Source organism: Trichoderma asperellum, chromosome 1, assembly GCF_020647865.1.
Source record: "Trichoderma asperellum chromosome 1, complete sequence".
Classification (NCBI taxonomy): Eukaryota; Fungi; Ascomycota; class Sordariomycetes; order Hypocreales; family Hypocreaceae; genus Trichoderma; species Trichoderma asperellum.
In genome coordinates, this window is record NC_089415.1 from 2,763,126 (window position 1) to 2,779,163 (window position 16,038).

Genomic DNA, 16,038 nt, shown 5'->3' on the forward strand with positions numbered 1-16,038 from the left:
TTGAATGCAAACTAAGCTGAACGAAGCCAAGGACGTGGGATGTTTGTTTGCCTTACGCCGATGCCTTAGAATCGCACGGACGCCACGCTAGTGGGGCTGGGACCGCCGGCAGGCACTTGTCGGCTCGTCCGCGCCGCATCCACCTTCGACCTGCAACCTGCAATTCGCAGCAAACTTCATCGACTCAAGCTCCCAGCACAGGCTTCTACAGAAAGACACTGTCGCAGACATCCTGGAAGGCCATCTCGGATAGTCATCCCCGGATAAGCTTAGCAACAGCAGCCGGGCGCGCACCGGAGACGCAGCGAACCAGATCAGCGCCGCCATCGCAACTCGGCCAGACCCCGATCTAGCCCTGCCAGACGAGTGGCGTTGCAGGAGACTGCGTCCAGGCGCTGCACAGCAAACAGACTGCAGCCAGGCGCACACCGGTCCATTCGGTCAGTGATACCTTGCAAGGCTCGATGGACAGACGCTTCGCTGGTCCAGTAGACGGCGACAGAGCCCTCGCCATCGGCCGTGACGAACGCACACGCCCCCTCCTTTTCTCCCATTGATTCTTCCTTTAATTTCCTTTCCCTGTTTTCCATCCCGCCCCCGACTCTGGCTCATACGATATTATGCAGACGAAAAAAAAAAAACACCTTGATACCGCCGCCCGGCCAGGAGCCGTGAGACCCGCTTCAGCCCTGACCGGAAGGGGCCAAAACAGACGTCATAATGGCGGGCAAGAAGGCTCAGGACAACAGCAAGAAGGCCGCTGGCAACGCGCGTAAGGCGGAGAGCGCGGCCAAGAAGAACGCTGCCGTTGAGGCCCAGCGGGAGCAAGTCGAGGACGACAAGTGGCAGCAGGGAGCCAAGAACAACTCAAAAAAGTACGTATGTGAGTGGTGGCGCGATGGCGTATTCTGCTGTCCGAAGTCGCCTCGCATAGATAGCTACGTGTCAAGATTATCGCCCCCTTTTCCCTCGGGCGTTCAACACGGTCCACTATGCGCACCGCTGCGGGAAATTTGTGCTCTTTGGCTAACATTTCGGTTCTCTCTAGGGAGGCAGAGGCCGCTAAGAAGGCCGAGGCCGCAAAGAAGAAAGCTGAAAAGGATGCATTGGCTAAGGAGGAGGAGGCTAGTCTGAATGCTCGCGCAGAGCCTAAGAAGTCCAAGACAGCAGTCAAGAAATCTCGGGGGCTGGACCTATCTCAGCTGGACGACGACAACAAACTCGGCGCCCTTAGCGCCTCCGGCATAGACAACGCCCTGGATGCCCTATCTTTGACAACCGGTGGAGACGATTCCAAGATTGATCAACACCCGGAAAGGCGATTCGCTGCCGCTTACCACCGATACGAAGAGCGGAGGCTTGCCGAGATGAAGGCGGATGGTAGCGGCACAGGTCTTAGATTGGAGCAACGCAAGCAGAGAATCAGAAAGGAGTTTGACAAGAGCCCCGAAAACCCTTTCAACCAGGCCACTGCCTCATACAACGCCTCTCGAGACGATATCAAGCAAATCAAGGCCCAAGAAGCGAGCAAGATCGAGAAGAGACTGGGAAACTAGATATGATTGCAAATATTGCGGCTATTACTTGGATTGCCGTTGGAAAGCTAGAGATCAACGACTTTTCCCTCGTTGGATATACCATTATAGAATAGGTTTGGCAAAAAGTTGATCAGTTGACGGGATTTTTTGTATGACAGCCCGGAATTGGAAAACAAACGGCAATTTTATCTTCTCTCTACGAATGATTTTTCTTTTCTTTTCTTTTTTTTTGCGCTTGTGTGTGTACCTATGCCCTATTCCTACACTATGCCCCTTTATCGTCCTTGGAGACTCAAGAATGCTGCATTGTCGCCCAGCCCCGCGATGCGAATCTTCAACGCTCAGTGACGTCTCTCAGCCCCGCGGTGGGTTTTCCAAATATTTACCATTTTGCCGGCAGAATACCTCACCGCTTGTTCTCACCGCCTACGCAACCCGGCTACCCGGGATGTCGTCCCAACTCCTGCGCTAGAACTGTCGCGAATGTCATCTAGTGAAGCGTGCACACACACCTCCTGATTGCATCCATGCGGTAGTAATTGAGGATATACTTGCTGGCCAACATGACTTCTCTCTCTTTAGGGCATCTTCCCTCGCTGTGGCGGCAGCACTTGCTGTCGGAATTGTAAGTGTTGCGTATATGACAGGCAATTGATTGGAAGACCCCGACAGTTTGGAAGTAAACAACCACTTTGACGTCAACTAACCGCTACCCCTTATCGCAGCGCCGGATTGAAGCAAGCCTGCCCTGAAGGAGTGTTTGTCAGCCTGACTCCTGGAGAGCCGTCACTTTGGTCAGCAGTGCTTTTCGTTCGCCATGGTAAGATTAATGACATTTGCTTTCTCCATCTTGAAGTTGATCTTTGCCCGTTGAGGCACACTTCGTCGACTTATACCAGTCCCTTTGCCTGCTTATCTTTGTTAATCCGCTCTGGTTCAAGGCCCGTATGCTCCGGCTGTTCTTCGATTCCAAATTATGTTTCCCGATGCATACCCTCGAGCTCCACCTCTGGTTACGTTCTCGACGGACATTTTCCACCCGCTCATCACTCCCTTGACGACGCACATGTACGCTGCAAGCGTTGAAAGCGATAAAAGCACTACAGAGAGACCAAAGCTGCCCCCTGGCGGCTTTAGCCTGGAGCATGGCTTTCCAGAGTGGTTTGGCGGCCCCGAACGATCAGAAGCTAGAAGTGGCCAGGGTCGAAGGAGTACATCGCCATCAGCAGTGTCAACAAAATCGTCGAAGCGCAAAAGTCTCAAGCCACCGCCGCCTCCCGAAAAGGACTTGCCGCGGTATATGCAAACAGACCGGAAGACTATATCGACTTACTCCCTATTAAAGTACATTCGAAGCACGTTTGATAAAGCAGAGGTTCTCGATGCGGTACCTCTTTCTGCTGCCGGAAATCCAGGAGCTTGGCATGCGTGGCGCACGCATCGGCGCAAACAAGAGAAAGTCGATGACAAAAAGATATATAGATTGAGTCGACTCAGCATATTGAGTGGTGACACAACCAGAGAGACTGGCAGTGATCGAGGAGACGCGGCCGAATCTGATGCCAAGAGTATAACGTCGTCCCTGGCCACGACAGTTCGCGAGCCTGGAGAATGGAACTGGGATGGTGTTTGGGAGGATAGAGTGAAGAAGGGAGTAGCCTCTACTTTGACCGAGTCGGTCCTGTATGGCGCATCGGGAATATCCGACGATATGGTATGTTGTGCAACGCTCTTCCACCGCGTCTAGCTGTTGAATGAACCCTCGTATTAACCAAGAGATCCATTTAGATTCATTTCCTGGCACTGGAAGAAGGAACCATTGAGGCTGTAAAGGGAAATCTGCGTCGAACCTTGGATGCCTCGGCATGAGCTCTTCGATTTTGCCAGCCCCTCCACCTCGTTTTCCAAAAAGCAACGCCCCTTTACGCAATTTCAAACATTGAGTTTTCAGTATGAGCCTTAATTACTCGCATTATAGCGTCTTTACCTGGATTTAGAAACAGGCTGGTCCTATGTAGTCGATATCAAGAGATTATGTCCGCTTTTTGAAGAAAAGTAAAAGGCCAAGGACATACAATTTATTATGTATCTACACTTATTCTAGACATATGAGTATCTACTATCTTATCTATTACATCACGTATCTCCTTCTTTAGCATGGTCAATTCAAATGGCGCATTAGTACTACTTACGAATCGAGAAATGCTGAGTCGCGCTATCCTACAAACTGCAGCCGCAACAAGCTCTTGCTCTTTCCTTATATCTTCTCTATGGCATTCTTGGTTCCTCATATCCCAGGTTTCCATTGTTGCCCTTTCCTTTCCCATAAACTTCTCAAACAGACCTTGATACCGCTTTCTCTTCATCACTTATGCCTTCTCAATTTATAAATACGCCTGGAGCTCGCCCACATTCTTGCACAATGCAAAACAGCTCTACCGCAGCGGAAATTATCCCCGCCGAAGACAGCCTCTGGGTCGTCTGGCAGCATCCTGTATCTGCTATTGCTTTTCTTACCATCATTTTCTCCATAGTTATTCTTGCAGCAGCATTTGTTTCCAATGCATGTCTGCCAGTATACTTGTTCGACTTGAAGACGTTGAGATTCTATCCTACTCGCCAGAAGAAGAGAGATCGACCGCGAAGCTCTAGTGTTACGCAGCACCAACAGCTTCGGGACCAACTTACCCTAGCAGAAACTTGAGGATCGCTAGGATACTTTATTTTTCACAGCAAATTTATACAATTGTCTTTTTTGGGCGGTCCAGGGCTGATCGTTGCTATTATATTCAGCATGGAGTGCTTTGAGAACAAGCTATCGCCTTGCTTTGAACGCTCGACGTCGAGGGAGTCGGTCCTTGAGAAAGATAAACCGAGTCCGCTACGAATCATCAAAAAAAGTCGGCATTATAGCCGACAACGAACTTTCAAAAACAACAGTGCAGATACGGGTGTAGATGATAGCCCTCATGGGTCGTGGGAAGATGGCGAGCCGCCAAGAGTCTTGAAGCTTCCGAGACGGCGGCCTAAAATTGTGTCTAAGACGAGGGCCGGCCGTGCGAGCGAGGAATCAACTGGTTAGAGACAATCTTCACAGGAATCGACCTTTGAACACAGCTTCGTGAGCAGAAGTGAGAATGATGACATTCCTGGGCAAGACAAATCGCCTCAACTCCCATCTTTTCTGCGATATCCAACATTGAAGATGAGAAAAATCCGACGCAAGAATTCTAGTCTGAAAAACAACCTTGAAAATAAAGATGGAGACCGCATCTCGTCGACATGTACGCTCCCCATAGAACACAGTGATATATGGCTCGATGATGTATCCCGAGCCAGCTCTAGATGTACCTATCATGAGCAGAGAAACTCCCAAGGCCTGGCTGAGTTACCCTTTTTATCAAAACCTCTGCTAGCAGAGGAGACTGTACTTGTTTTATCTCCGCATATTAATGTGATACCAGAGACGATGAGCATGCACGAAGGTCAACAGCATCTCTGGGCTGCGATCGAGGTATGCGGCAGACTATTCCCAGCCTATACCAGGCCTGAGAATGATAGAGTTCCTTGTCCAAACAAAGGTTGGTAGTCTACGTTCTTATCTTGCTGTTCCAAATCTAGAATTTGGATATACACACCTCTGAAAATGTGGAGTTCTAATGAGTAATACAGACACATTTTTAAAATTCGGCTGTCTCTATGACCTCACTATAGACGTGTTACCAACAACGCAATCATCAATTGTTCAAACGAGATGTCGGCAAGCTTTCCCAGCGTAAGTTTGCATGCATCCGCAAATGGAACTCTCGTTTGACATAAGCCAAAATCATGATGATGAATAGCACCATGTTTGTCGGATCAAGCGTTCTTCTCCTCGTCCAAGTCGTACTCCAGCCTAAGACAGCATTGCCGTCTCCAAGGCAGCACAAACACTCCAGACAAACCTCAGAAGAATTGATGGAGGATCTCCAGCTGCAACTAGGAGACTCTATCATGGAGTATGTGAGCATTCATGTGTCCTACTCACACTCCGCGTTCCCTCTCCAACGTGCTGCGACGGGGGCGACTGAGGTATTTACATTGCAGACCAGGTTAGTAACAAAAGCAGAGGCAACTATCAAGCTGCATAATGTCCTTTCTCCGTGGTCTCCTCACCCGATACCGACCAGAGATCGCCTATTCTCTGTGATTGAGAGCCATTGGGGACCCCAAAAAGCATCTGAAATAATGCAACAGATCGTAGCCCAACATCCTATCCCAGCTCCAAAGCTTAAAAAAATACGATCAAAGGGGCATGAGCAGAAACTATCAGAAAAGCATCTGAATTACTCTGATCTACCAACCATTCCTCTGAGGTACATGAGCTTACAAGAGGAGCGGCCAACGGTACTGAAATCGAGTCCGTCACTGCATTCGGTACGGGAAAACAGAGTCTCGTATGACTCAGGAATTGGAATGAAAGGGGCATCCGGCAGAGAAGTTTCTGAAGCTAGAAAATGCAGCAAAGAGGAAAACGACATTTCTTTACGTGGAAGATGGTCCGTTTCACCTGATGCTACTCTCAGAGTTTTGACGCCAGCCCTGAGGAACAACAGCCGCAGTCACCACAATGAAGTTGAAGATTATAAGAGCAATATGGGCAAAAATAAGAAACACGGAATTGCGGGAGATGTTAAGGGAAAGAAAGATTCTGGTATTTGGGCGTGGGCAACATGGTTTTAGCTGTATTTTTCCTCTTCTCTTTCCACAGGGATAGACGTTCAACGGCTGTGAAGTGTAGAGTATTGCGACTTTATTTTAACGACAATTCGGCGAGGTTAGGAGAAGAGAACATGAAGCTTCACTTGTTGTAAAATTATTCATTCATTTCTCTAATTTTTTTTTTCTTTGTTCCTTTTGGTATATTTCCTTGATGTAGATTTTTCTTATATGGTTCACTTAATTTAACTCATCTTTCCATGGGATGGAAATTTGGGCACCCTTGCGAGATACAGTGATGGCCGCGGCCCGGTTAGCAGCCCTGATAGCGGTGTCAATGTCGAAGATGCCTGTTCCGGCGCTCACGACGGCCAGGGCATAAGATCCGACAAAGGTATCGCCCGCAGCGGTGGTATCCACGACATTGGCCTTGAGGGCAGGTACCAGTGCTGATTTGCCGTCCTTGGTGGCATAGTAGACTCCTCGGCCACCGAGTGTGATGATGACGTTGTTGACGCCGCGCTGGATGAAGATTGCGCTGACGCGCTCAAGACCGGAGACATCGTCGAGGTCGGACTCTTGGCAGCCAGAAAGGATGGCCGCCTCCGTCTCGTTGACGACCAGGTGGGCAAGGTTGGTGTAGGCTTCGTCGGGGAGTGCCTTTGCGGGTGCGGGGTTGAGGAGGACGGGTATGTTGGAGGCGTTGGCGGTGCGGAGGGCTTGCAAGACGGTGTCGAAGGGGATCTCGAGCTGCATGATGAGCAGATCTGGGCGAGGGCCGGGCAGGGTGGAGAAGTGTTCGGGTAGGAGAGTGTGGTTCGCCTCGGCGGAGAGGATGATGCGGTTTTGGCCGCTGGGCTCGTCGACAACAATGATGGCAATGCCGGTCTTGCCATCTTCCCGGATAGCGACGGCGGAGGTGTCGACGCCGTAGGAGGTCAGGCTGGAGATGAGCTGCTGGCCATATGTGTCGGAGCCGACAGCGCCAATCATGGAGACATCGGCGGCAGAGGAAGAGAGATCTGAAGAGCGAGAAAGCTTGCCGCAGGCGACGGCTTGGTTGGCGCCTTTGCCACCAGGAGAGGTGTTGAAATGGTTGGCAGTAAGGGTCTCGCCGGGAAGAGGATGATGGGGGACATAGGAGACGAGGTCAATGTTCAGAGAACCGAGAACGGTGATTCTAGGGCGAGTCATGGCTGCTGGAGGGTGATGTGATGCAATGCGATGCGGTTCTGCGGTCGGCGTCGTGGATGTCGCTGTTGGCAATGTGACAATCCCAGTAAAGTTTAACGGTTAATAGTAATCCTGATGAGCTCCAGAAAGCATTGAGCGTAAAACGACGAGAAGCTGCCTTGCAATGGTTGTATGAACATAGAATGTCGCACGAATGGGGGAGATGAAGGGATCCCCGCGATATGGCCCTCTTTTGTTTGAAAGCACTGCGAAATAGCTGGTATTTCAGATGACAGTTGGTGGGGTAAGACGCCTGCAAAAAGCTGCCCCTCCACACCTCGATGGCCCCAGTTTCCAGAACTGTTTTCGGCAGCGGCCGAGTCATGCAGCTCTCTGCGGCACCCTGGTTTTCATCTGCTAAGGCTTATCCAATTCTATGGGAGCGGTTAGATAACCTATTCTCACCTAGCTGGTTCCTTGGCGTCCAAGTTCGAGTGTCCACTGTAAGTAAGCCTAAGAAGCCCAAATCGTATACCTTAGGCGCTCACAAGCTAATATTTTTTTTTTTTTTCGACGGCCGGATCCGAATGCGGAGCTGTATGGGAAGGAGACTGGCCGGAGAGAGCCGAGCATTCGACTTTAGCTGGCGGTGTGAAGTTTGGTTGTCGCCATTTCGATGGTACTCATTCATTCCGGGCATTGATATGAAGTAGCCATAAGGCATAGATCATAAATAGTAGAAAAAGAACTGTAAAATGCAAAGCGGAAAGAATTCTTTTGGTATATGACGAGCAACGAAATGACGCAAAAAAAAAAAAAAAAAAAAAAAAAAGTGTGTAAATGATGATGTGGTGAATTCGGTCTGTATTCCTACTCCCGGAGCGTGCCGCACAGGACAACATCTTCGCCAAATGGGTGCCACGATACATGGGATAACCTCGCGACTGGCAGAGGGACTCCTGTCGTGTCAGTAACTCTGTCTGGAGATACCACCACGCCGCCTTGTCCCAGCCATGTCGGTGCAATCGTCACAATGACAGAGTCAATCAGGTCCTGGTAGGCAGGGTCAAGCAGCGAGTTGATGATCTGGCCACCGCCTTCAACCATGACGCTGGACAAGCCTTCAGCTTGGAGGGCAGCGAGAATGTCATTCCAGTCGAATCGCAACCGACTAGTTGATTCGGAGCGGGTAGCGGGGATACGGATATATTTACCCCCGTGCTCATGGAGCAACTCAATACTCTCTCGAGGCAAGCTTGATTCATCTACACCAGTCAATATGAAGGGTGCAAGTCCAACACTATTTCGGCACACTTCAAAGACCTTGTCAGAACGGCGCGGGGTCCAGCGGAGATTGGCATCGATGACGATCGGCCGGGGTTGGGAAGCTGTCCCTGCAATGCGGCAGTTGAGAGCCGGATCATCTGCTAACACAGTAGATACACCAACCAAAATAGCTGAATGTCGAGTCCGTAGATAATGGGTCATAGCTTTTGAGCCTGGACCAGAAAGTCGGGTGCGGACTCCAGGCGATAGAGAGAGACTGGAATCAAGTGAAGTTGCGAATGTCAAGGTAACAAAGGGGCGCGATCTCAATGCCTCCTCGGCATCCGACTTTGGTGGTAGACGAGGCTCGAGAAGAGCTGCCGACTCGGCGGGAAAGGTGAGTTCCTCAGACATGATGTGATGTGCAAGAAAGCTTGAAATCGGGGAAGATGCTGAATTAAATCCCCCAATATAGTTAGATATGAAATATGAGGATCGTGACAGAATAGGCTTTCCAAGACGCTATGAGCGTAGATTCGTGGCTTGGGAAGTGAATGATAGAGGCAGGTTGCAAATGCTGAGCTAACAATGCAAAATATCAGCGCTGGTTATTATGTGTTGGGCGGAGTGGGGCCACACTCTCACGCTCGACTCTACGTTATAATCATTCTGATAGTGGCAACCTTTGCCGCCCCATGTTCTGTTCTTGTACGTATAGATTCGTAGAATCAAAAAAGACCCTAGCCGAGTCTTTCATTGCGAAGATGCTTGATGATCACCATCCGAAACATCAGTCGGGACACCGTCTGCCTGGAGAGGATTTCTGAATACACAATAATGCACTGCATCTGAAAATTCAATAACTTCGAAAAGGCTTGGGACGTGGTACGAGTATTTGGCCGATTATTATTTTTTAAGGGATGGAATGACTGTGTTAAGGCGGCTTCGCCGTTCCTTTTTTGCGAATAGGGACTCCTTCGTCATCAAATTCAGCCCATTCAAAGAACGTACACCCCTCTTTGTCAGGAATAGCGTTTGCATAGCACATCCAAAAGTATTTTCCGTGGTTGTCTTTCTTTCGCTGTACCACTCGGAGCACGCAAGGGACATTGCAGCGGCATCTCGGGGTGAGTGACGGATGCATCTCTGCCCGATAATCTCGATACGTGATATTAATGCGTTTGTTCCCAGCCATTGGATGTGGATCAATGGACAGGGCAGGTGAGATGGAATGCTTCCAGTCTTCTTGCATCTCTGCGTGCATCACAAGGAGGGAGTTATGTGGTAGGTGTATTGATATTTGACCCTCGCCATCTGCATCGTCTGGACGCTTTGTTTCTGCATCTCGAGGTAAAATCTTACGGACACGAAATTCCCGTGCTACACCTAGGGAGATGGATCCGATGACAGCACGAGGACCTAGGTATGTAAGATGGTCACTGTGCCACCCTACGCTCTGCTGTGCGCCGTCGTAGCAGTTGACGAACGCAGCATTCGGCGCCCATGGTTTGGATGGTTGGTGTTTCAATTTTTTGCCTCCAGGGTAACAAGTCTTTATGCGGGATTCAATTTGTTCGTTGACAGTCTCTTGGACAATCGGCTTCACTTTAGCAAGTGTTGGCGTGAGCTGGCGCACATCCTGTTGGGAGATTAGTCAAGTGCCTTTTGTGATATGAAGAGATACAGGGGGAGAAATGGCTCACATCAAGCATGCCCCCATTGTAATAATAGTCGTGTTTTTGCTCTTGGATTTTCTCATAGGATTCGAGAAATAGGCACGATGTGTGTGGGCTAGTCACGACATTCTCAAACAGTTTGAATGTGATTGGCGCAAACGTTTTCGCCTCGTTCAATAACTCGTATAAGAGATCATCTGCTAATTCAGCTGGGAGGAAATTGTGGATAATGGTGCATGGTGTGTTCTCTGCAACATCCTTTGGATCGTACAGATGTAGCGTGCTACCTTTTTTTGTCTTCTTCTTAGGTGACGACTGAGGTGCATCTTGGCTAGGTTTTGCGTACTGTCTTAGAGACTGCTGGAATCCTATAGTACCATTCTTCTTCATCCCGGGACGAAAAGATTTGAGAGATGCCGACGCCTGACTAACGGAGCCATCGTGGGCTAAGAGGACATCCAAAAGCCTTTCCTGTTCAACAAGGGGATGTAGAGAGGATAGCATGGCAAGTTTAATCTCTGTCGACTCCTCGACGTCTTCCAGTGCTGGTTCCGATTTTGCGGTAGCATCAACATGGATCGATTTTCGCTTTCGACGTCTAAGAAAAGAGTCCATGAGAGCTGCTGTACAGCGTGAGCTGGGCACGTAGACAAATTTACAAAATAATTCTCCAAGACGCTTCCAAACAAAAGGACCACGCAGATTCCAATGAAATTCCAACGAAGATGAATGAAAGAAATAAAAAAGGCAAACGCTAGGCATGATCAGTCCACGATTGATTCACGGTAGGCGCGAGGCGTGACATCCGGAGCAACACGGAATCACGTGACCATTTATTTCCCAATATGGCAAAATGATTACTTCATACATACTATCTTGATTATTCCTGAATGCCCTATGACATGATGGTGTCTACGAGATCACCCCACGTCGATCTAGCAAGGTATATGATTATTCAAATCTTTGATCCATACACTTTCTTTGGATGAGATTCATAGACCCTTCTTTTTTCTTTTCCTCAGCAATGCTAGACATCAGTTTGGTTTCTAGCAGGTAATTTATAGAAACTGAGACATCCAACTTAGCTCCACCTTACATAATACGGCTGCTCATAGTGTAAAATATGGGGTAACGGTAAACGGTTGCGGCGGCAGATCTCAGGACCGAGGCACATGTCAGATTAAGCGGATCTTTGGTTGCAGCCCAGCTCAGCATGCAAATCCAAGCCAAACAAGAGCTCATGACAAAGGGCTGAGGCCGTACATTCAATCCTTCTATTATTCCTTTTTCTGTCTTATAACTTTGTTTGCATTGCATTCTTTGTTTGCGCTTTCCTTCGAGCTCGAATGCGCCTTTTAGGCGCTCTCCTCTCTCCTCATCTCCTTCCTCTCCAGCCAGGCAAGACCGAATTATAAACAATGGCCGCGATGCTCGAGTTCCGCACCCAAGGGTACAATCCCTACGCGGTCAAATACTCTCCATATCACGACTCTCGCATTGCCGTCGGTACAGCCGCCAACTTCGGCATCGTTGGAAACGGCCGGCTCTTCGCGCTTGCGCTGACGGCGCAAGGCATCCAAGTTGAGAAGACGTGCGTTTATACAAGCTCCTGTGAAGAACAGCAAAGGGAACTTTGCCGAGACTGATGGCGGCGAATATGCAGGTTCGATACAAACGATGCGATATACGACTTGGCCTGGTCGGAGATCAACGAGAACCAGCTCGTGGTTGCTTGCGGCGATGGATCGCTCAAGCTCTTCGACATTGGCTTGAGGGAGTTCCCAGTCATGATCTTCCACGAGCATAAACGCGAGGCCTTTGCTACCGCCTGGAATCCCGTCACTAAAGACAACTTCATTTCCAGTTCATGGGATGGCACGGTCAAAATTGTGCGTGATTGATATACACTTACACACTCCCCCAATGTCTCTTTCTCCGTCGTTTGTCTAATACTTTCTCTCAGTGGTCGCCTACTCGCCCATTCTCCATCACGACTCTGCCCATTGGAAGCTGTACCTACAGCGCATCCTACTGTCCCTCCAACCCTTCCCTAATCTCAGCAGCTTCTTCCGACTCCCACCTCCGATTATTCGATCTCCGAACCCCCTCATCCGCCAAGTACCACCTCGTCGCCACTGTCCCCGTCCACGCGGCTCCCAGTCATCCCGGCGGCCCCATTCCAGCCGGCGGCCCTCCCGCCGAAATCCTCACTCACGACTGGAACAAATACCGAGACACCGTCATCGCGACTGGCGGCGTCGACCGTATGATCCGAACATTCGACATACGCAATCCGAGTGGCGGACCGCTCTCTCTCATGCACGGGCACGAGTACGCCGTGCGGAGACTGACATGGAGCCCTCACGCAAGCGACGTCTTGATCAGCGCCAGTTACGACATGACTGTGCGGTTGTGGAACGATGCCTCTAGCCAGCCGCAGGGCCCAGTTCCCACTGCCCGGCCGGGTGCGCAGATGGGCGTCATGAACAGGCACACTGAGTTCGTAACGGGCGTTGACTGGTGCCTGTTTGGCGCTGGCGGCTGGGTGGCTTCTGCTGGCTGGGACGAGAGAGTCCTGCTGTGGGATGCCAACCTGTTAATGCATCCGCGGTGAGCAGAGAAAATGGTGATGTTTCCACGCAAATAGAAGATGAAAGAAAGGCATACAACTTTTTGATACCAAGAGGGCATATCTAAATGGAGGAAAGGACGTGATATTCTTGCGATTAGATTGTCTTGTTACGGAGCCAATGTGGTTTAGGATTCTGCACAGAAACATTGTCAAGGCCGGTTTTTTGGCCGAGTCTCATACAACACATTTCCCTAGTTGAACCCGCCATAGCTCGTTCTCAATCTTGATAGCTCATATATATTTAATGTTTCTGAAATACAACTCATGACTATTTACTATACACAATATATATATCATTACATGCGCCATGATGCTTTTGTCTTGAAATTGGAGATTGTTCCTTTTTTTGGTTCCCGTCCCGCCCTGTATCTTTTACATCGCAAATCCCAGTAACACCATAAGATCAATAAGTTCTAAGCATGAACACGTAGCCGTAAAAGCTTGCCACCCCTTAACCAATATAGCATAACATCTCTCCCCCATTGGATAGACGCCAAGCATCAATACGATAGAATAATGAGTTCCGCTGTTTTCATGAGACCGCTGCCTTTAGTCGTCCCCCCTCTCAAATGTCATTATGGAACAAGCTCGTCGCTTTACCAGGATGACTCAAAACCTCCACTTCGTCGGCCACCCCTGGAACGCATCGGTGGCGGCCCATCACGTCGGGCATTTCTTCCCATCTCAGCAAATGGGTCAGGGGGTCCACGGCGATCGAACCGGCTTCCGCCACGGCGGTCGTCTCGTCGGTCACCTCCTCGTCGGTCACCTCCCCGCCTGTCGTCCCGATGCATCCGATCGCTGTGGCCGTCCTGAATATTCAATCCGGATTTCATCAAGCCTTGGTTTCTGGCCCAGCTGGAAGAAACGGCGGGGGGCTCCGACCAACCCCAGCCTTTGATAGCCCAGTCGTTCAAATCATCAACAAGGTCTTCTCTGTCCGAGAGTTGGCCGCCAAATAGTGAAGTATACGCAGAGGCCATGGTCTTTCGGGGGATTTCCTGGATGAGGCTCTTCACCTCTTCGTGATATGCGGGCAATTCCTCCACTGAGTTGATGTCGACTTCGGAGCTTTCAAGAGATTTGTTGGGCTTCAATGGAAGACCTCGCAGCAGTTTCCTGGCAGTGTTGGCAGACATAGGAGGTACAAACAACCAGCCCTCGCCGCTCTTATTCTGTCGTCCGGTACGGCCTAATCTGTGGATATAAGATTCACGCTCTCGGGGAGCATCAACCTGAATGACGTGAGTAACATTGGGGAAATCCATGCCACGGGCGGTAACATCCGACGAGAAGAGAATTCCAGACTTGGAGTTTCTAAACATATCGGCGGCCTTTGTTCGCTGGAACTGAGAAAGCTGTGATTGGATGGCAAAGGTAGGAATTCTCAGCTGGCCGCTCTTTCTGCGCTGAAAGCCAATCTCACCAGCGAGCTCAACCATGGAAGTTGTGTTAAAGTAGACGATTGCCTTGAAAGGGGGCAAGGTATGATCCGCCTTTGCAGCCGCAACCTCGCGGTCGATTAATTCATACAGGGAAGGGAATACGTTGGCCCAGCTGGAGACAGTGACGACGTGCTGAGGAATTCTGTCGTGGGTAAGAGTCTCATGCTCAGGAATAGTCTGGACGAACTCGAAGTCGTCGGGACGAACAAGCTTGCGTGCAAGCTGAATAACGTTGTCGGGAATGGTTGCAGAGACCAGAATTGTCTGTCTTACTTTGTCCCTAGGTAGGTAGCTCTGAATTGAGTTGAGTTCCTTCTCGAAACCAACATCAAGCATCCGATCCGCCTCGTCTAGCACAAGCGCCGCCAGATTAGGAGCATCGATACCACTGTTGGGGTCCTCGAGGAGATCGTTCAGACGACCTGGAGTAGCCACCAGAAGGTGGCATCCTTGCCGCCGTGTCTGACGCAGCATGGCAGACTTTTGAGTGCCTCCGACAGCCGACTGGACGACCAGGCCAGTGCGACTGCACAGCCGCTTCGCTTCCGTGGCAATCTGTTCGGCAAGCTCACGGGTTGGGGACAGCACGATGCCGCGGATATCGTCAGACCTAGCATTTCGAGACGCTTTTCGTGAGGCCAGTGTGGGGTCTTCTTCGATCATGCGCTGGAGGAGAGGTAGCAAGAAGGCAATGGTCTTTCCGGTACCAGTTTTAGCTTGAGCAACACTTTGAGGCGGGTCAGTTCGTAGATACTTTTTACACAACAACACTTTCCAGGCTTACATATCAGTTCCCTTGAGAGCCGGGTTAATCGCTTTGGCTTGGACCGGAGTCATTGAATCGTATCGCATGTCCTTGGTGATGGCATCCAGCAGATTGCGATGCACCCCAATGGCCTCCAAATCTTGAAATGATGTGACTTCTCCGGCTGTGGTTTCAGGAGCCACAGTCTCCGCCGCCGCAGACTCGCTGCTATACAATCTGTTAAGGCTGGCAAAGCTCTTCAAAGATGCAACTGGTCGGGGCAATGTTGATGCTGCCGATCGCGCCGCTGGAAAGGCTGTTCGCGCACTCAGCAGCATCGTACTTGAAGCCGCAGTGCGGGCCAAGCTTCCGCATCGTCGGATGCCGTACCGAAACATGGTTAAATCTTTCTTTAATCAAAAAAGAATAAACGATTGATGGTAGGCAAATCCAAGTGTAAAAAAAAAAAAACCAACGACACAATTAAGTGCCTATTGGGTAAATGAATATGAAAAAGGAATACGTGAAAGTCGCGTGTTTCCTCCAAATGCCGATGAGATTTCCTCTGATATTTTTTTTTCTTATCCTACCTACTAGCGGCAAGAAAAGTTCGACCCCTCCAAAACAGCTGTTCCTAATTTGGAAAGGATAGCGATAAGACTTGAGACATACTGTAGCCACTAGTCTACAATCGTGCTAGCCTTCTTCTATTCTCACTTCATAGTATGATGTCAGTCATTAGATTGGACGTGGAGCTTCAAGTATAAGAGCTTCGAGTACAAGACAGGGCCGCCTAATTCGCGAGTTGTAGACATGGCACTGCTCAGGCTGCTTACTAGGTTTAGAGGCAAACTATTTGAATAGT

The 16,038-nt window shown here is 49.8% G+C and overlaps 8 protein-coding genes across 9 annotated transcripts; 4 read left to right on the forward strand and 4 right to left on the reverse strand.

Annotated features, from left to right (window-relative positions):
- Nucleotides 1-136: 136 nt before the first annotated feature.
- TrAFT101_000859 (uncharacterized protein) lies at nt 137-1,850 on the forward strand. 2 transcript variants are annotated; one of them, XM_024899232.2, is made up of 2 exons: nt 137-875; nt 1,049-1,850. In XM_024899232.2, exons 1-2 carry the CDS (start codon nt 721-723, stop codon nt 1,554-1,556), a joined length of 663 nt encoding a protein of 220 aa, XP_024765093.1. In that variant the 5' UTR covers nt 137-720; the 3' UTR covers nt 1,557-1,850. The 2 variants fall into 2 exon arrangements, with proteins under 2 accessions (XP_024765093.1, XP_065982275.1); XM_066126176.1 differs by having other exon boundaries at nt 854-1,850.
- Nucleotides 1,851-1,953: 103 nt separating this feature from the next.
- Nucleotides 1,954-3,715, forward strand: TrAFT101_000860 (uncharacterized protein). Its single transcript, XM_024907481.2, has 4 exons — nt 1,954-2,163; nt 2,264-2,358; nt 2,480-3,252; nt 3,327-3,715. The coding sequence occupies exons 1-4, from the start codon at nt 2,102-2,104 to the stop codon at nt 3,405-3,407; spliced, it is 1,011 nt and encodes a 336-aa protein (XP_024765094.1). The 5' UTR covers nt 1,954-2,101; the 3' UTR covers nt 3,408-3,715.
- Nucleotides 3,716-5,384: 1,669 nt separating this feature from the next.
- On the forward strand, nt 5,385-6,260 carry TrAFT101_000861 (uncharacterized protein; the record flags this gene model as incomplete). The annotated part of the gene is made up of 1 exon (XM_024899152.2): nt 5,385-6,260. The coding sequence occupies one exon, from the start codon at nt 5,385-5,387 to the stop codon at nt 6,258-6,260; it is 876 nt and encodes a 291-aa protein (XP_024765096.2).
- A 216-nt stretch (nt 6,261-6,476) lies between these two features.
- Nucleotides 6,477-7,430, reverse strand: TrAFT101_000862 (uncharacterized protein; the record flags this gene model as incomplete). The annotated part of the gene is made up of 1 exon (XM_024905939.2): nt 6,477-7,430. The coding sequence occupies one exon, from the start codon at nt 7,428-7,430 to the stop codon at nt 6,477-6,479; it is 954 nt and encodes a 317-aa protein (XP_024765097.1).
- Nucleotides 7,431-8,279: 849 nt separating this feature from the next.
- On the reverse strand, nt 8,280-9,089 carry TrAFT101_000863 (uncharacterized protein; the record flags this gene model as incomplete). Its single annotated transcript, XM_024902291.2, has 1 exon — nt 8,280-9,089. One exon carries the CDS (start codon nt 9,087-9,089, stop codon nt 8,280-8,282), a length of 810 nt encoding a protein of 269 aa, XP_024765099.1.
- A 401-nt stretch (nt 9,090-9,490) lies between these two features.
- TrAFT101_000864 (uncharacterized protein) lies at nt 9,491-10,887 on the reverse strand. The gene is made up of 2 exons (XM_024904920.2): nt 10,379-10,887; nt 9,491-10,314 (listed from the first exon to the last, which is right to left on the reverse strand). The coding sequence occupies exons 1-2, from the start codon at nt 10,853-10,855 to the stop codon at nt 9,610-9,612; spliced, it is 1,182 nt and encodes a 393-aa protein (XP_024765100.2). The 5' UTR covers nt 10,856-10,887; the 3' UTR covers nt 9,491-9,609.
- Nucleotides 10,888-11,525: 638 nt separating this feature from the next.
- Nucleotides 11,526-13,289, forward strand: TrAFT101_000865 (uncharacterized protein). Its single transcript, XM_024899172.2, has 3 exons — nt 11,526-11,942; nt 12,015-12,240; nt 12,315-13,289. The coding sequence occupies exons 1-3, from the start codon at nt 11,770-11,772 to the stop codon at nt 12,963-12,965; spliced, it is 1,050 nt and encodes a 349-aa protein (XP_024765101.1). The 5' UTR covers nt 11,526-11,769; the 3' UTR covers nt 12,966-13,289.
- On the reverse strand, nt 13,194-15,718 carry TrAFT101_000866 (uncharacterized protein). The gene is made up of 2 exons (XM_024899237.2): nt 15,213-15,718; nt 13,194-15,155 (listed from the first exon to the last, which is right to left on the reverse strand). The coding sequence occupies exons 1-2, from the start codon at nt 15,569-15,571 to the stop codon at nt 13,580-13,582; spliced, it is 1,935 nt and encodes a 644-aa protein (XP_024765102.1). The 5' UTR covers nt 15,572-15,718; the 3' UTR covers nt 13,194-13,579.
- Between the last annotated feature and the right edge of the window lie 320 nt (nt 15,719-16,038).

Coding starts and splice junctions, on each gene's coding strand:
- TrAFT101_000859 (XM_024899232.2), top strand. CDS start 721: ATGGCGGGCAAGAAGGCTCAGGACAACAGCAAGAAGGCCGCTGGCAAC. Junction 876..1,048: donor GCCAAGAACAACTCAAAAAA/GTACGTATGTGA, acceptor GGTTCTCTCTAG/GGAGGCAGAGGCCGCTAAGA.
- TrAFT101_000860 (XM_024907481.2), top strand. CDS start 2,102: ATGACTTCTCTCTCTTTAGGGCATCTTCCCTCGCTGTGGCGGCAGCAC. Junction 2,164..2,263: donor CAGCACTTGCTGTCGGAATT/GTAAGTGTTGCG, acceptor CCCTTATCGCAG/CGCCGGATTGAAGCAAGCCT. Junction 2,359..2,479: donor AGTGCTTTTCGTTCGCCATG/GTAAGATTAATG, acceptor CTCTGGTTCAAG/GCCCGTATGCTCCGGCTGTT.
- TrAFT101_000864 (XM_024904920.2), bottom strand. CDS start 10,855: ATGCTATCCTCTCTACATCCCCTTGTTGAACAGGAAAGGCTTTTGGAT. Junction 10,315..10,378: donor ACAATGGGGGCATGCTTGAT/GTGAGCCATTTC, acceptor ATCTCCCAACAG/GATGTGCGCCAGCTCACGCC.
- TrAFT101_000865 (XM_024899172.2), top strand. CDS start 11,770: ATGGCCGCGATGCTCGAGTTCCGCACCCAAGGGTACAATCCCTACGCG. Junction 11,943..12,014: donor GGCATCCAAGTTGAGAAGAC/GTGCGTTTATAC, acceptor GCGAATATGCAG/GTTCGATACAAACGATGCGA. Junction 12,241..12,314: donor GGGATGGCACGGTCAAAATT/GTGCGTGATTGA, acceptor ACTTTCTCTCAG/TGGTCGCCTACTCGCCCATT.
- TrAFT101_000866 (XM_024899237.2), bottom strand. CDS start 15,571: ATGTTTCGGTACGGCATCCGACGATGCGGAAGCTTGGCCCGCACTGCG. Junction 15,156..15,212: donor GCTCTCAAGGGAACTGATAT/GTAAGCCTGGAA, acceptor CCCGCCTCAAAG/TGTTGCTCAAGCTAAAACTG.